Source organism: Poecilia reticulata, chromosome 22 (genome assembly GCF_904066995.2).
Source record: "Poecilia reticulata chromosome 22, P_reticulata-male-v2, whole genome shotgun sequence".
Lineage (NCBI taxonomy): Eukaryota > Metazoa > Chordata > Actinopteri > Cyprinodontiformes > Poeciliidae > Poecilia > Poecilia reticulata.
In genome coordinates this window covers 19,503,712-19,520,580 of record NC_088851.1, presented here as the reverse complement: position 1 = coordinate 19,520,580, position 16,869 = coordinate 19,503,712, and the positions used below count along the sequence as shown (strand labels likewise).

General features: G+C 35.9%; 2 protein-coding genes and 1 long non-coding RNA gene across 7 annotated transcripts; 2 read left to right on the top strand and 1 right to left on the bottom strand.

The window, feature by feature from the left end:
* The first annotated feature begins 1,113 nt into the window (after nt 1-1,113).
* gstz1 (glutathione S-transferase zeta 1) lies at nt 1,114-10,024 on the top strand. Of its 2 annotated transcripts, none has more exons than XM_008400226.3 (9): nt 1,114-1,377; nt 1,706-1,757; nt 1,840-1,907; nt 2,235-2,315; nt 6,629-6,754; nt 6,832-6,907; nt 8,604-8,656; nt 8,742-8,791; nt 9,614-10,024. In XM_008400226.3, the coding sequence occupies exons 1-9, from the start codon at nt 1,348-1,350 to the stop codon at nt 9,738-9,740; spliced, it is 663 nt and encodes a 220-aa protein (XP_008398448.1). In that variant the 5' UTR covers nt 1,114-1,347; the 3' UTR covers nt 9,741-10,024. The 2 variants fall into 2 exon arrangements, with proteins under 2 accessions (XP_008398448.1, XP_008398449.1); XM_008400227.3 differs by lacking the exon at nt 1,114-1,377 and adding an exon at nt 1,397-1,616.
* On the top strand, nt 2,541-5,268 carry LOC145549980 (uncharacterized). Its single transcript, XR_014085784.1, has 3 exons — nt 2,541-4,249; nt 4,578-4,692; nt 4,787-5,268. It is a non-coding gene; the product is annotated as an uncharacterized LOC145549980 (long non-coding RNA).
* On the bottom strand, nt 9,768-15,430 carry LOC103459027 (kelch domain-containing protein 2). Of its 4 annotated transcripts, none has more exons than XM_008400222.3 (13): nt 15,046-15,430; nt 14,798-14,968; nt 14,614-14,719; nt 13,920-14,030; nt 13,056-13,160; nt 12,803-12,980; nt 12,600-12,728; nt 11,724-11,956; nt 10,929-11,122; nt 10,763-10,854; nt 10,626-10,716; nt 10,370-10,467; nt 9,768-10,257 (listed from the first exon to the last, which is right to left on the bottom strand). In XM_008400222.3, the coding sequence occupies exons 1-13, from the start codon at nt 15,105-15,107 to the stop codon at nt 10,055-10,057; spliced, it is 1,773 nt and encodes a 590-aa protein (XP_008398444.1). In that variant the 5' UTR covers nt 15,108-15,430; the 3' UTR covers nt 9,768-10,054. The 4 variants fall into 4 exon arrangements, with proteins under 4 accessions (XP_008398444.1, XP_008398445.1, XP_008398446.1 ...); XM_008400223.3 differs by having other exon boundaries at nt 10,626-10,680; nt 15,046-15,426; XM_008400224.3 differs by having other exon boundaries at nt 11,769-11,956; nt 15,046-15,426.
* Between the last annotated feature and the right edge of the window lie 1,439 nt (nt 15,431-16,869).

Here is a 16,869-nt window from a genome sequence, read left to right as displayed (position 1 = left end):
CAACAGCGAACATAGAAATAAAACAGCAGATGCTGCATTGCTGCCAAGTTGTAATGACACGTCAGCGTGACGGCCATATTGTGAGGGTCAAGTGCAACTATGATTCAAATCATATTTAAAAACTGAATTTTCTGAATAAAATAAATAACGCTTACCTTTGATCAATTCTTGCTTTTTTTGTTTATAACATCAGTCATCCCTTTACAAGAAATGAGGTTGTTCCAACAAAATTACAAAATATCTGTAAACTTTAAACTGCAATGAAACAGAATCTGCTGAAGATACTTATCTTAATTTGCATATCCAGTCTAATTCTCGTAGCTGAATGAGAGTCTATTGCATTATGCAGTTACCACCTTTCTCTATAGTGACATGAAAAATACATATAATTTTATAATGTTTTGTGATATTGTCTATTGAGCTGTTTGACTACTCTTTCAGTTATATTATCTAAAACCATTTAAGTTTATTTTTTCAAATAATACCAGTAAACATTACAATGACTATATAGCACAGCTCTAGAATATGTATTTTTCTATCTGTGATTTATTTATGTTTTTTGTTGGGGTTTTTTACTGCATGGCAAAATTACATGTGAAAACCTGTCATTAATTTATTTGTTATTTTCTTTAAAGAATTCCCCCAGTGTTATCTGGCTCACTTTGTTATCTTTTTCTGGAACATGTTTGCTTTTCTCTCCTAAGTCTGTTAGATAGTATTATTTTAGAAACATTTTCTTGAACAGGATGCTAGCAAAAATGGTCATGATAAAAAATAAGAAAGGGTTTCTCTTTTAATTCTAGATATTTAAGTAGTACTGATATTAAATAGTTGTGTTTTAAACCAGTTTTAAACTGATTTTAATCCCGCCTTGAGAATGAAAAGATATATATGGTGTTACTTTTTTTTTACCTCAGTTTTCCTCTTAGTCTTAATGTAAAATTATCTTATCTGAATGATTATTTAATACAAGTAAAGAATCTATTTTTTTTCACTTAAATTTTTTATGAACCTCCAGCTAAATGCTACTCACAACATGGCGGCGACATAAACGTGTGATCCGGACCCTCGTGCAGCGTCTTTTCTTGTGCATCTATGACGCTGACTCGTCCACCATACTTTTTAAACCAGCCAAATTATGTAACCTGCAGCTGAACTGAAACCATCAGGGTTAAAATATCACAAGCAGCTGTTTGTTCGACACCTCCAGTTTTTCTGCTTTCGTTATTTTCATTCTTACATGCTTAAGAAATGCGACTTCAGAGCGAAATGTTCACAACACAATAGACGGTTCTGAAAGCCACAAATTCACTTTGTTTTGATGTTTCAAACGTCACAACACCAGAGATGCGCTTGACCTTAGTTTGCCTAATGAAGGTATTGTAGTATTTTTTCTGTTAGCTATGAGTGTGTATGTTTAATGTGAAGCAGAGGAAGCCCAGATGTTGCAAAATCATGGACCAAAGTGTAAAGTAGGAGGGAATTCAGGGATGCATCCTATTGGCTGCTGGAGGAGGATGGGATTTTGTAGAGAAAAAAATATACATGCAAAACTTGTTTTAGTCTTGTTTAGAGACATCTTGTAGATTCAAAGAGCTATGGCAACACACACTAAGGTGAACCAATCAAATCTAAACTACACGGATATAAAAAAAATAGTCTTATTTTCAGCTTTTCATATGTTTGTGCCTTTTTTTCTCTTTAGCCTGTTCTTCATGGATACTTCAGGAGCTCCTGCTCATGGAGGGTCCGGATCGGTAAGTCGTAAAATGACTCAGCTTTTTTCTTTTATAGATCATTGTTATGTTAACAAGATGATATTAAACTTTTTGTGCACAGCTTTTGCTCTTAAGGGCATTGAATATGACCAGGTTGCAGTCAATCTAATCAAAGATGGAGGTCAGCAGGTACAGTAAACATTCACTGTTTCTGGATGGATGAATGGATGGACGGACGGACAGAAGACTTTGCCCTTTTTGTCAGCAAAAATAAGAGTTGATTACATTGACAAATTTAATAAAATGCTTTATAACAAGGTTCAGTCCAGCAGACCTGATCCACCTGTTAAAGATGTGTTACTTTCTTTAAAACCAAAGGAGGTCCAACTTGGAAGCAGACTTTTTCAGTTCATGGTTTTATCGTGTTTTGTATTTTGTAATAACTTATAAAATATTTTGTAAACATATTTAACCAATACTTGAGCTTAACCGATGACAAATCTTTGTCCACCTCAGCTTACAGAGCAGTACAAAACACTGAACCCCATGCAGCAAGTTCCTGCAGTGGAAATTGATGACATCACTCTGTCTCAGTCGGTAGGTTTCAGCCCTCTATTCATATCAGTCTACAAGTATTTACAGTGCATTTCCAATGTATTCACAACCTTTGAACTTTTTTTAATTTTATACATTTACAACCACACATTTTTGTGCAATTTTATGTGGTAAAACAGTACAAGTTTAAAGAGCAAGGAAAAGTTAAGATTTTAGAGTTTTTCCTTTTACAAATACACTGCAAAAACTGAAATCTTAGTAAGATTAAATATCTTAAATTAAGGAGATTTTTCTTGTTTTCTTTCTGACAAGATAATTTTTCTCACCAAGAGGGATTTATGTTAGAATATTTTTCTTATTTTAAGTGTTTTTGTACTTAATTATCTCAGTAAGATATAAAAGCTTAATATTAAGAAAATATTACTTATTATGAGTAAATATGTGCTAGAATCTAGAATATCAATATTTACCAATCAAACTTCAAGTCTAGAACTTATTTTATATAAGTAAAAATTTCTTATTTCAAGCACATAAAGCGAAATCACATACTTAATGAAATGTCTTCAGATAATTAAAACAGACTATGTCCAAATGGAATCCTTTGTGTTATTGACAATGAAAAATAAAAACCCCTATGAACTTATACTCTTGTATAAGTTGGCAGAGTGTACTGGAAATTATAATTTAATATTTAAACGGTTGACATTTAACACAACAATTTCAGAGACAATATCAGTTTATATATCAAGATAATTCTTGGCATGTTTCCATCTGCTAAGGACCTTCTTAATCTGATCTTCTTGATGCAAGATGTGGGAGCTCTTACTGACATGTCATGAAATTTCTATTGATGTGTGATTTGAAATGGCTGGTATTCCACACAATGAGATTAGAATCAACAATATTGATTAGCTCAATGTCATGATAAATATTTTAACTTTTGGTTTATATTTCAAATTCTTACTTTATAAGTTATTAATATTAGTTTGAACAATATTTTATTGTTCAAACTAACAATAACAAGTAGTCCTTGTTTGATTTAATTATGACATCATACAATCCAAATGGGAAAGCGCCCAAAATGGCAGTGAGATAGTATTAATGTTCGATACAACAGATTTTCTTTCCGATCCGATACCGAGTAAAATTTAAGCTGGTATTAGCAATACAGATCCCATACTTTGTGCAAAGACAGTTAATTTGTTTCTTAATTAAATAAAAAATAAATGTAATCCATATCTTGGCTTCATAAAAAGAACACAATGTACTCTAATGCACTCATTTTAAACTCAGAAGTACATTGAGAACAATCTCGTTTACTATAAACTATTTTAATTCAGCTGAAATATACAAAACATGTGAAAATCGAGTTGCAAACTAAAAAAAAGAAAATTAGTAAAGTAATAACCCTACTAAATACATCCTTGTTTAATTATTAAAACTACTATAAAATGACAGCTGAAATAGCTCCATGTCACTTTTTTTTATAATCTGTCAACATGTTCATTTCTGAGTGAGTGAGCGTCAGCAGCACGCTGCGCTTGGGCATTACGTCCTTACACATTACATACTTACCAAGCGGAAGAAAAAGTAGTTCCCATTAACAACGTTTCATTTAGGCAAGATCTCAATAATTTAGTTACTTTTTAACGTACTCTAGTTAATCTACATTATCTAAAATTACTAAAGTGTTGAAAGTATTGATCCTTGGATCTGACAATAGATTTTAAAGAATTAAGTTCTGGTATCGGAAGAATCGATATTTCAGTATCAATCCGCACATCACTAACGGCAACGCCAGAGATCATTTAACTGCCCTCATTAACGGTTAATTCAGTTGCAACAGCCTAACTAAGCTTTTATCTACTGTACTTTTATAAGATTTTCTTTTGGCAAATTCTCTAATCTCGGTTGGACATGAATGACGATGGAGGACTTTTTTACGTGTATAGACCCTACAGCTGCTGTACTCAGAGGTAAGTTTAAAGTTGTCTGTCTTTCTAAGATAAGCTAACTGAAGCTAGTTAGCATGTCGTGAAATGCCAATTTTCATCCGCGGTTAAAGAGCCGCTCTTGTGAATATGATCTTTGAACAGTTATTAACCACAATAGCTGTGGCTTAAAAATAATATCGACACGAGTTCTTGGTAGCTTCCGTTTTTAACATAGCTAACACTATTTTTGATTGGTGAATTTAAGTAGTCCTTGTTTGATTAAATTAAAATAACTTTCTTGTCATCTTGAATTCATGCAATATTGTAATGGAGCACATGAACTAAAATAAGACTTGTTTTATTTTTCAAGTAAACCAAACTGTTGCCATGGTGAAGTCTATGCCAGACAAGTCTCCAATCACGTATTGCACCATCTACAAGAAACTTTGGGAATTGCAAGTGACGGCGTCCTTCACATTCTTGAGGTAAGAAATTTATGATACTGATTCATCATTACACTGATTAGTCCCTAAAACGTGGTTTGTTTTGTGATTGTTTTTCTGTCTGTGCTCCAATTAGCAGATGACCCAACAACTTCAAACAAGACCACTTTTCAGCTCTGTGGTGATCGTGAAACCAACTTTCTACTGGCCATTGGAACCATGCCTGCCCTGATCTTCTGAAAGGAGGACATCACAGCTACTACACCTTTCAGCATCCGTGTGTGTGGCCACTCCTCTCTGTGCTGCTGACAGACGTCTTGAGAACAGCGTCCGTAACTGAGGCAAGACTTCCACATATAAAAGGCTATGGCTGATAGGAAGAAGTTCATTGCGGAGGAAGCTCCTATTGTTGACATCTAATCCCAAGATTTTTTTTTTGCTTTGGACAATTTGGTTTGCTTGACTCTTAGTGCGGCAGATGTGTCAGATCGATATTGTTCTGTCATTTTACAGGATTGTTTCAGAATCAGATGCCCATCCAGACTTTAAATTCTGACCAGTAGTCATGTTTTATTGTGTTTATGTGAAACTTAAATGTAATAAAGATGTTAAAAGTAATTGAACTTATGTCTTCATTTCAGCAAGCCAATAACATCTCTTGTTCCAGTATTCACAGGATCAATTTTTGGATGTTTGTCTTAGCATAAGAACCTTGAGTAAAGCTGTGACAAAATATATATTTTAATCCTATGCAACAATAAAAATAAACTAGATTTAGGTATATCACTGCAAAAAGTCCCCTTTCAAAAACAAGAAAAAAAAGTACAAAAATAGGGTATAATTTTCTTAAAATAAGAAAAATTATCTGCCAACAGAACAAGAAAATTTATCTTGTCAAGATTTTCCAAAACAAGAAAAAATATCTAACCAAGATAAACCTACAAATATCTTAAAATTAGTGTATTTGTACTTAAAACAAGCCAATTTTACTAATACAAATAGAATATATGAGATTTATTTTCTTAATACATAGAACATTTTCCTTAAAATAAGAAAATTTTACGCTATTTCAAGAAATTCAGTGTCAAGTAACATTTTCTTTACTTGAGATAATTTTTCTTAAAATAAGATAATATATCTTACTCGTATAAGTAAAATTGGCTTGTTTTAAGTACAAATACACTAATTTTAAGATATTGTAGGTTTATCTTGGTTAGATATTTTTTCTTGTTTTAGAAAATCTTGACAAGATAAATTTTCTTGTTCTGTTGGCAGATAATTTTTCTTATTTTAAGAAAATTATACCCTATTTTTGTACTTTTTTTTCTTGTTTTTGAAAGGGGACTTTTTGCAGTGTAAGAATATGAAAAGTGAGGTATGGATTTTTATTAATGGATTTAAAGAGTCAGATTTAACTGCAGTTGCAGCGTGAAGTTTTTTAAACCAGTGTTCCACTTTTAGAAACTAAAGATTTTGCAATTTTAGATTTTTGTTTTTTTTAAATAGCTCTAGCTAAGACAGAAAGGTACATGTGAAGATCATTTTTCAAGACTTGTTAGACTCTAAATTCAATTTATGGTTGAACATTTACTAGGCCATTTTAAGACATTAAAATGCTTTCATCTGAACCAGTCTGGCTATATGTTCAGGGTTGTTACCCTGCTGGAAGATGAACCTCTGTTCCGATATCAAATCTTATGCAGACTCATTTGCCTCTGTATTTGTGGAGTGAAAAGAGAATATTCTCTCAAATATTTTCCCCAAAAAATCCTGAGTAGTCTTGTGTGGTATCCTGTTTCAAATGAAATGATTGCAGAATCACGGTGGAGCAAGTTATCAGCAGGATCAGAAGCCAGAGCAATGTTTTGTGTTTGTGACACTAAATCCCAATAAAATACATTTGAAAAAGTTGAAGGGGTATGAATACTTTTTTTAAAGTACGTTTATGATACTGAACACACTTAGTTTGTTCCTGTAGCTTGCAGTGATCCAGTACATTGACGAGACCAGACCAGGACCTCGTCTTCTTCCTGCAGACCCGAAGGCACGTGCCCAGGTTCGCATGATTAGTGACCTCATCGCCTCTGGGATACAGCCTCTTCAGGTAGCTATAAAACAAAGATTTCTGTTCTACTTTCAATATCCTAAAATAAATTTATAGCAACATTTGATGCATTTCAGAATTTATCTGTACTCCAGAAGATCGGAGTGGAAAAATTACCGTGGGCACAACATTTCATCAACCGTGGTTTTCAAGGTTTGTGGAAGATTTTGACTGCCATTGACTTATAAAAGAGCTCCGAATTATTTTTTCACTGGGGTACAGTGGGGAAAATAAGTATTTAGTCAGTCACCAATTGTGCAAGTTCTCCCACTTAAAAAGATGAGAGAGGCCTGTAATTGACATCATAGGTAGACCTCAACTATGAGAGACAAAATGTGAAAAAAAATTTGAGAAAATCATTTTGTCTGAATTTTAAAGAATTTATTTGCAAATAATGGTGGAAAATAAGTATTTGGTCACCTACAAACAAGCAAGATTTCTGGCTGTCACAGACCTGTAACTTCTTTTTTAAGAGGCTCCTCTTTCCCCCACTCATTACCTGTGTTAATGGCACCAGTTTGAAGTCGTTAACAGTATAAAAGACACCTGCCCACAACCTCTAACAGTCACACTCCAAACTCCACTATGGTGAAGACGAAAGAGCTGTCGGAGGACACCAGAAACCGAATTGTAGACCTGCACCAGGCTGGGAAGACTGAATCTGCAATAGGCAAGCAGCTTGGTGTGAAGAAATCTACTGTGGGAGCAATAATCAGAAAATGGAAGACCTACAAGACCACTACTAATCTCCCTCGATCTGGGGCTCCACGCAAGATCTCAGCCCATGGGGTCAGAATGATCACAAGAACGGTGAGGAAAAATCCCAGAACCACAAGGGGGGATCTAGCGAATGACCTGCAGAAAGCTGGGACCAATGTTACAAAGGCTACCATCAGCAACACACTACGACGCCAGGGACTCAGATCTTGCAGTGCCAGACGTGTCCCCCTGCTTAAGCCAGTCCATATCCAGGCACGTCTGAAGTTTGCTAGAGAGCATTTGGATGTTCCAGAAGAGTATTGGGAGAATGTCATATAGTCAGATGAAACCAAAGTAGATCTATTTGGTAAAAACACAACTCGTCGTGTTTGGAGGAAAGTGAATGCGGAGTTGCATCCAAAGAACACCATACCAACTGTGAAGCATGGGGGTGGCAACATCATGCTTTGGGGCTGTTTCTCTTCAAAGGGACCAGGACGACTGATCCGTGTACATGAAAGAATGAATGGGGCCGTGTATTGTGAGATTTTGGGTGCAAACCTCCTTCCATCAGCAAGGGCAATGAAGATGAAACGTGGCTGGGTCTTTCAGCATGACAATGATCCCAAGCACACTGCCAGGGCAACAAAGGAGTGGCTTCGTAAGAAACATTTCAAAGTCCTGGAGTGGCCTAGCCAGTCTCCCGATCTCAACCCCATCGAAAACCTTTGGAGGGAGTTGAAAGTCCGTGTTGCCCGCCGACAGCCCCAAAACATCACTGCTCTAGAGGAGATCTGCATGGAGGAATGGGCCAACATACCAGCAACAGTGTGTGCCAACCTTGTGAAGACTTACAGAAAACGTTTGACCTCTGTCATTGCCAACAAAGGATATACAACAAAGTATTGAGATGAACTTTTGTTATTGACCAAATACTTATTTTCCACCATTATTTGCAAATAAATTCTTTAAAATTCAGACAAAATGATTTTCTCATTTTTTTTCACATTTTGTCTCTCATAGTTGAGGTCTACCTATGATGTCAATTACAGGCCTCTCTCATCTTTTTAAGTGGGAGAACTTGCACAATTGGTGACTGACTAAATACTTATTTTCCCCACTGTATATTGGCGTTTTTGATTTCCTACAGCTTTAGAACCAATTCTGAAGCAGACTGCAGGAAAATACTGTGTAGGCGATGAGGTAAGAATATGACTATCAGATCAAAAGTGAAAAAAAGATTAAATACAGCCAATAATTTACATTTTGTTCATCACTTTCATTTTAGATTTCCATGGCAGATATTTGTTTAATCCCACAAGTCTACAATGCCGAGAGGTGAGTAAACATTTCACCAGTCACATTAAGACAGTCTGCTTCTTTGTGAAAGATGAATATAAAGAAGGAAATTAGTGATTATTATATTACCTAAATTTAAAAGCTGAGTTAGGTTATTAAATATTTCAAGCTTTGAACATCTACAGGGTACTGCTCAATCATTGGATAATGGACAGCGTTTTGCACATAGTAATAAAAAAAAAAAAATCCTTGCAAGTTTCTAATTTAAACAGGACGAAGTAAGTAATTTTGCAAAGGACTTAACGCTGCTCACAAAATGAACTTATGAATGCACATGTCCAACTGTGCAGTTTCAGTACTTCTTGCATAACTTGCTGTTCAACAATGACACTAACAGCAAAATTCACAAAAGGTGTTTGATCCATTAATCTATCTATACATTTCCTGGTACAATCAAATGTTGGCATCATGAGATCAAGACAATGCCAAACCACTGATAAACAGGACCTCACCATTGCAAAGCTTCAAACAGGATGTTCTTACGTTGCTCAATGTCATCAGCAGATTGCAACAGAAAGAGAAACAGAAAAGCATAACAGCACTGTGCATCAATAGGGAACTGCTGCTAAAAAAAACTGGTTTCAGATGAAAAATCGAGCGACCGGCGTTCCTGAAATCCATAGAAACCATTGCATGCTTCTGCTTAATGTCTTTTCATAATATAATATTCTTGTAGAGTGAACTTTCTACTTTTCCATAAATTTCCCCTGAAAGCTGAACTTTGTGAGTAATGCATGTCCAGTCCCTGCTGAACACAAACATTTAATTCAACAAAAATGACAAGTTTTTTTATTTCTGCAGGTTTAAAGTGGACGTAGGCCAGTATCCAACCATCAAAAGGCTGAATGAGACCTTGGCTGAGATTGAAGCTTTCAAACTGAGCCATCCATCTCGCCAACCAGACACACCTGCTGATCTTCAAGCATGAAATGATGACAGTGTGGCATTGTTAAAGTACTTTAAACAAGTGTTTTTATTTAATCAGCATTAAACAATGAAACTAATAAAATATTCCACAGCACTATGTAAAAATGTTTTACCAACACACAATAACTCACAGATTTGTAATGTCCAAATCATGCAAATTCAAGATTTGTTATTCAAAGTGCAAAACTTCAGGTATTAGTGCATACATCGTATTACTGATACATAATTTGAGGTGACATTATGTATGATTTTAAAACTAGAATAAAGCAAAATACTTTTCTTTCACATCAGTTGTCTGCGACTGCATGGATATAATCATTTGTCACCAGTGATTTCAAGGCGAAACTTTTGTGTGTCGTTGTAGAAGGAACCAGAGCAGTCAGACCCACCAAAGACCAGCACTGTGCACTTGATATTTCCGTTTTCACCTTGCTCAGTTTGTAAATTTATCATGCTGTGTCCTGCACGGGGTTTAGAGCAAAGCAGGGGACATGCCACTGAACTCCACATGCTGGTGTCTAAACAGGGGGAAGCAAAGCAGAAAATCTTTCTTACTGAACAAATTACTACAAATCAGCATCATTTTATTTTCCTACAAAGGCTTGCACATTGCAAAGTATTAGCACTCACCAGTGTTGAAGACATGCACATCCTGCAGAGCTCCAATTGCACTGCAGCCCCCACTGATCAAAATCCTGTTATCCAACACTGGAGCTGCTGCATGAAACCTGATCATTTACATGTGAGAGGGTTTCATCTGCATCTTCAACCATTTTATTTTCAGCTTGGTTTGATGGGATGATTTAAGACATCCAAAATATATATATTCTGGAAGCAGATGGCTTCATCGATGACATTTATCAAGGTCGATTTGTTCTGTACTCACCCTCGAGGCAACGGTGGCATGTTCGCACTTTTCACAGCTGTGTACTCCATCAGTCCTTCACTCAGAGAGAAAACACAAACATCAGAGCAGACTGGAGCTTAAAGTTGTTACTGACTGCATCGAAGCAGGCTGCTTACCCAGATCTAAAACATGAAGATCATTTAAGTAGGCAGCAGTCATTTGTCCTCCAAAAATGACCAGTTTCTGTCCAAGAAGCGTAGCTGAGTGCCTGAACATTAAGTCCTGGGTCAGTATTGCAAAATATTTTAAACACAATTACTCTATTTTACAAAGCAGACTGACCCAAAGCGAGGCAGAGGCTTGTCTCCCTCCACAATGGGCTGGTACCAGAGCTCATATTCTGGGCTGAAGATGTAAAGAGCCTTGCTGCATTTATCTCCCAGTCCGTTGCTTGGCTGAACTCCTCCGAAGACAAAAAGTTCTTTCTGGTAGAAAACTGCTGAATGGTATGATAAAGCTGGCACTTTCCCCTTTGCCTTGAGAAAGAAATTTACAAAAATGATTTTAAAAAGTGTACTTCTGTAAGGGACTACATTTTAGTAATCACATACAGTTAATACTATTACTGGAGAAATTTGTAACCAAAATCTTTTTGAGAATATTTTACATATTTAATTTTTTTGCACAAATAAAAGTGCTGTTGATATGAAACCTAAACACAGTAAATATATTAGATTAATCAAGTACAGGATATAACTATACATTAATCTGAAAAGTATAATATTGGATTACATATTTTTATACATCCAATAACGTAAATGAATTATTCCAGCATAGTTTAGCCAGACTGATTTATAATGAATGCAAACGTTACACAACTACTTTAAAGCTTTTTCAGCACAAAGATGTTTAACAGAAAGCTACAATGAGAAATGTTCAATGCAAGTACAAACAAAACTGGAAGGCATTAAAAATAGACAAAAGTCAAAGCATCCAATATGAAAACTATCAAGCAGCAGTAATGTAGTTTTATGATGACCATTTTTTTCTTATGACACCCAACTTTCAATATATAAAATCTTGAACTGGATAAAAACATATATTGTTTTCCTCAAATGTCTGTACTAAATAATACACCTGAATGGGCTTCGTCCAGGAGCGGTGATTCTCGAACAAACCTACAGTGACAAGCCTCCACTTCCAGGTCAGAGTATTAAGGATGTACAGCTCGCTGTAGCGCTGACTCTCCCTCAGGCCACCGTACACAAAGACTGCCTTAGAGTCTGGGTCAAAGGTCGCTGTGTGTCCTCGGGCACATGGAGGCACGGGTCCAGAAGCAGAAGAGTTCATTGGGAACCAGAAGTCACTGTCTGAACAGATGTAAACAAAATGCCGAATTAAAAACAAGAAAACCCTTCAGGAATGTCTGGTTTAGCACTACAAAATGTATCGTTCTGATATATTTTGTAGGAATACTAAATTAATGCAGCATCTTGCACATCACAGAAACAGATTCTATGTATTCTGTTGAGAGTTTATGTGATAGACCAACACAAAGTTGCCTATTACTAAAGAGGAAAACGGGGTTTCCTTTTTAATCCAAAAATAATAATTTTAAAAGTATTATTTGCATTCAGAGTTAGCCCCCTTTCCTCCGATACCCATAATTGAAATTTAGAAGCTACGAAAGACTTGATAAAAGTGCAAAAGTTGTTGCAGGACAACCCCAAATATACAGCCAGAGCTATGATGGATAAAAGCATTTTATATTTGAGAATGGACAATTAAAAGTTCAGAAATATGTCAAACTTAAGTCTTGGAAATTGATCTACAGACACCCCTTTATTCAGCCAAAATACATAATAACCTTTTTTAATTGTCAGCATTCTTCAAACTCCCCATAATGCACTATTTGGTCCATAATATCCAAACCATGTACTTTGCAGTTTGTAGTTGTAACATTAAAAAATGAATAATTTTTCAAGTTCTTGCATATCAGCAAACTCCACTGACCCAACTCAAGCTTCCACAGCGAGTCCTCACAGTAGTTCTGATTCGAAGTTTCCCCTCCGATGAGGACAGCCGTATCTGGGTCACTCAGACACATAGCGTGGCTCCAGCGCTTTGATGGACATGCTGAAACTAATCACAGCTTCCATGAACACAGTTTCTGTGCACACAGTTTTGACTTCACAGGTAATGTTTGCTATTCCCACCTTCCCTGCTTTCGTTTCTAATCTGCTCAGTTATTTTCTCCCGGATGCTAACGCTGCACAGTTTCCTCCTCTTGGAAGTGAAAGTTTTGTCCGTGTCCTCTGCGAGACTGTCTGTTCCATCTGAGCTCCACGTCGGGCGGGCTCGCCGATTAACGACAGTACGCCTGGGTGTCTTATCCTTTCAGTTGCACAGAGCACATTCCAGACATTACATTTATTTGGATATTAACAGTAATGACTCCAACACACTTACCAAAGGCCGAGCTGCAGGGCAAGGAAAGTCGCTGGTCTCAACTTTAATCACTGGGAACTTAGAATAGCAAACACTGTGGCTCATGTGTGAGGACTCTGAGATCATCTGCAAAGATTTTGGATGAGATTAACAACTGTGACACATTTCCAAAAAAGACAGGATGGCCAATTAATAGATTTTTTGAAGATTTAATTTGTGGATGATATGGATTTATTTTCCCCACCAATGCACTCAAGTTTCCGTAGTTCAGAGTGGTGTCAGCACACCCAAAGCGGCCATCTTGTTTGACAAGCGTGTTAAAGCTAATTTATTTGTACTTTTCACTCTGATGGAATATTAGGCTCAGGCTACAATTTCTTTTTTTTAAATCATAAGATTAAAGTAGTCATTTTACCAGATTAAATCTGTAATATTAGGAGAATAGAGTAGTGTTTTTATGAGAACCCCAACACAAAAACTAAAAATTTAAATTAGGAATGTTGAGCATTTTGTTAAGTTGTACTTTGTTAGTTTTACAGATGATACTTAATACTTAGTAGAAATAACTCATATTTAAATACATAAGCATCAAATTATTAGCAGTAGCAGAAATATTAAATTGTAATTTTAAAAAATATATATTTTAAGATTTTTTTCTGGCAAAATAGCATTTTTCTTTACTATTACAATGTTCTTCTGGCCTTCATACTCAATTTCACAACTCCCAGAAGAGATGATTGAGATAAAAGCCACTTTCTGAAACAAGAAAAAAAACTAAAATAAAAATGTCATAAAAAAAACATTTTCACACCTGGTCTGACAAAAATCTGCTTTATTTTTAAACCATAATCGCCCATCTCTAAAAGAGAGGTAAAGTTGTCTCACCGTTTCAGTTTCAAGAGTTTCTTGTATTGAGCTGGAGAGATCAGCCACACTGCATTGTTCTGAGATCAAGCGTTTCCGGGCCAAAGGGGTGCTGCTGACACTGATGTTATCCTGTGGCAAGAGAAACAACACAATCACTCCTGCCCAATATTAAACGCCCACAATCTGATCTGCAGTGTCAGTCTACACTTTGTGTTCTTGGCATTCTCAGGAATTTAAGTGTTTATCCATTCCTGTATTCATTTCCTTTTATTTATTTTTGGTATGTTTTTTATTGTTGGATTAAAAATGACCGAAACAAATCGGAATAAAATTCATGGTATGCTGTTTGGTTATTTTAAACAAACTTTACTTTACAACTTCCACTTTTTGGGCAGGAAATTTGCATCAGGTCTAAATTGTAGAATCAACAAATTATATAAATGGTCCAAGAAGAAGAAGGCTAATGAAATAAATAAAAAAAATCCTTCCTTCAATCAAAAGAGAAAATAAAAGAATATGAAAGTCTTGCCATTTGGAAAGCATTACAAAGCCATTTATGAGGCTTTGGGACTCCAAATAAAACGTTTGCACAGCTTTCCTCTGCAAGTTTTATTCAAATCTCTGTTTCACTGGGTTCTAAATTTGCTAGAAATATTTGTGTAAGTACAAATGGAACCCCATACTGCTTTACTGAGAAATGAGGCTCTCCTACCTCTCCACAGGCCTTCAGCACAATCTTCCCATACACTCCTTTCCTGCCTCTCTCTTCAGCCACTGTGATGATGTCATCGCTCCAGTCACCTTCCCACGTCAAACACCTGAGAGGAAAGGAGACCAACTGAGCATTTCCACCCCAGAAACCATTCATTTAATCTTTTCATCCACTCTTACTGTACTTTATCTGTGGGGACAGAGTCCCTATGTTCTGTGGCTGGACGTCCTCACTGACAACCACCTCTGCAGACAATGTTGTGTCTTTGCACGACCAGTCTCCAAACCCGAAGATGACCAGCTGTTTGGGGAGAGGCAACGGGATGTGGACTTGGAAGCGACTTCTGTTAGATTTGCTGCGGATACGCACATACTTATTGAATGCTCGACAGGAAAAAGCTCTCAGTGCTAGCTTGAAAAACGAAATACATACCTACTAAACTGTCGAGGAGCATCACGCAGGGACCAAAGAACATAAAAATTCAGTTTCCCCATTTTGCCTGGACGTTATTAAAGTTTAAACAGAAGAGGTGAAACTGGGAGCTGCGCCGCTGCGGCGTCTCGAGAAGAAACGCACGTGGTACTGAAGATCAATCAACCCAAAGTCAGCCCGCGTGCGAAGATTGTTTAAAGATTTAAGACAACCGTCATCTTGTGAAAATATGAAACCTGACAGCCATGCAGATAATAAATGTTAATATATAGTCAATTGTGAAATTATATAGTAGTTTTTAAATGCTGATGAAGAAGCAACAGAGACAAATCAATCAATAATCACAGCATAATTTACTTATTTTTATGTATTTGCACGTAAATCGTAGGGCAAAATGAGTAAAAAAAAGGGTTAAAAACAATTGTAAGATAAGCTCCAAAATTTTGGAAAAAGAACAAAATCTTAAGATTTTATAACCCAATGAAGAGAACATGCAACCAAATCAATAAATAAAACAATGCATTTTTTAAATTATATTTTTAATCTACAAGTTTTAGATTAAATAAGATCCACTACATTTATTGAGATGCTGACTGAGATTCCACTAAATATGAGTGAATATGAAAATTATTTAAAAATAGTCTATAAAGAGAGTGGCCATTTAAAAGACAGGGGGAAAAAAGCTCTTCATGAATATTAAGAAATGTTGCTACACTGGGTAAAATATTTATCCAATATTTTGTCCAGTGTAGAAGAAGAGTTGAACAACCAGTTAAATACTCCAGATCACCCTAAAAATAATATCAGACACATGTAACCAGAGTAAATACAAAATGCAGTTTTAAAATAATTATTTTATTTATTAAGAGAAAACATCTTTCCAAACAAGCATGACACTCTTTCTAAAATGCAATAGCCCCTAAAACTGATCACTAGAGGTTCTATGTTTAGCGGCAACAACTGACACCAAATGGTAATGAGTTTTTCACATCGCTCTAAGCCCGTTTACAGTCATGCTGCAGCATCTCAATAAACTTACACCAAACATTTCAGCAGAGGTGGACCAGCTGTTGTTCTTTGGATAATTGTCTTGCTGGTTTTCATCATTTCTTCAAATATTTGTATTATTTAAGTGATCTGATTCGATTAGTCAAGCTGACTAGTAAAATTGAACTAGAAAATGTGGTTAATCACAGTTAATCTATGACAGGGATATATTAGTTTAGGTAATTTTTTTTCCTCTTTAATAAGTGAAATCATAATTTAAAAACTGAATTTCATATTTACTCAGGTTGTCTTTGTTGTTTAAAACCTGATAATCTGAAACATTAAATGTGACAAGAAAAAGCCTGCAACTGAAAAAACCTGTAAAGCAAATATATTTGCATTTTCTATCATTTTAAGAAGTTGAAGATGTTTCCCTATGTCACCGCTTTGAGCCATGTCAAAACATTGTGAAAACAGGCTTTCATAATGCAGCACTAGCTTTCTCCCATCGAGTTTTAAAATCATAATTCATCGAAACATTTTGCAGAGGAGTTTTACCACACCAAGGGAACTAAAACGCTGTTGTCTTACTGCCTTTTAGAAGCTAAGTTACTGTAGGACTGTGGCTGGCCTTCGGGGAGCTCTTAAAATAAAACCAGGTTACATCAGCACCTCCGTAACAATTACATCAATCCCCTAATGCTGCAATTTAATAGAAACACAAGGGAACACACTGAGGTACCTGCTAATCCTGGCTCTGCTGTGAGACTGGTATAAAATGCGGCAAACTAAACGAGCGTATTTACAGGGTAATCGTTTTGGAACCAACACCTACTT

What these genes read in the sequence shown, in the direction of transcription:
- LOC103459027 (XM_008400222.3), bottom strand. Translation starts at nt 15,107, where the DNA reads ATGGGGAAACTGAATTTTTATGTTCTTTGGTCCCTGCGTGATGCTCCT. An exon ending in ACTCTGTCCCCACAGATAAA is followed by an intron (nt 14,720 to 14,797) that starts GTACAGTAAGAG and finishes CTTTCCTCTCAG; the next exon opens with GTGTTTGACGTGGGAAGGTG. An exon ending in TGCTGAAGGCCTGTGGAGAG is followed by an intron (nt 14,031 to 14,613) that starts GTAGGAGAGCCT and finishes CTCTTGCCACAG; the next exon opens with GATAACATCAGTGTCAGCAG.
- gstz1 (XM_008400226.3), top strand. Translation starts at nt 1,348, where the DNA reads ATGCGCTTGACCTTAGTTTGCCTAATGAAG. An exon ending in TCAAAGATGGAGGTCAGCAG is followed by an intron (nt 1,908 to 2,234) that starts GTACAGTAAACA and finishes TGTCCACCTCAG; the next exon opens with CTTACAGAGCAGTACAAAAC. An exon ending in CATCAACCGTGGTTTTCAAG is followed by an intron (nt 6,908 to 8,603) that starts GTTTGTGGAAGA and finishes GATTTCCTACAG; the next exon opens with CTTTAGAACCAATTCTGAAG.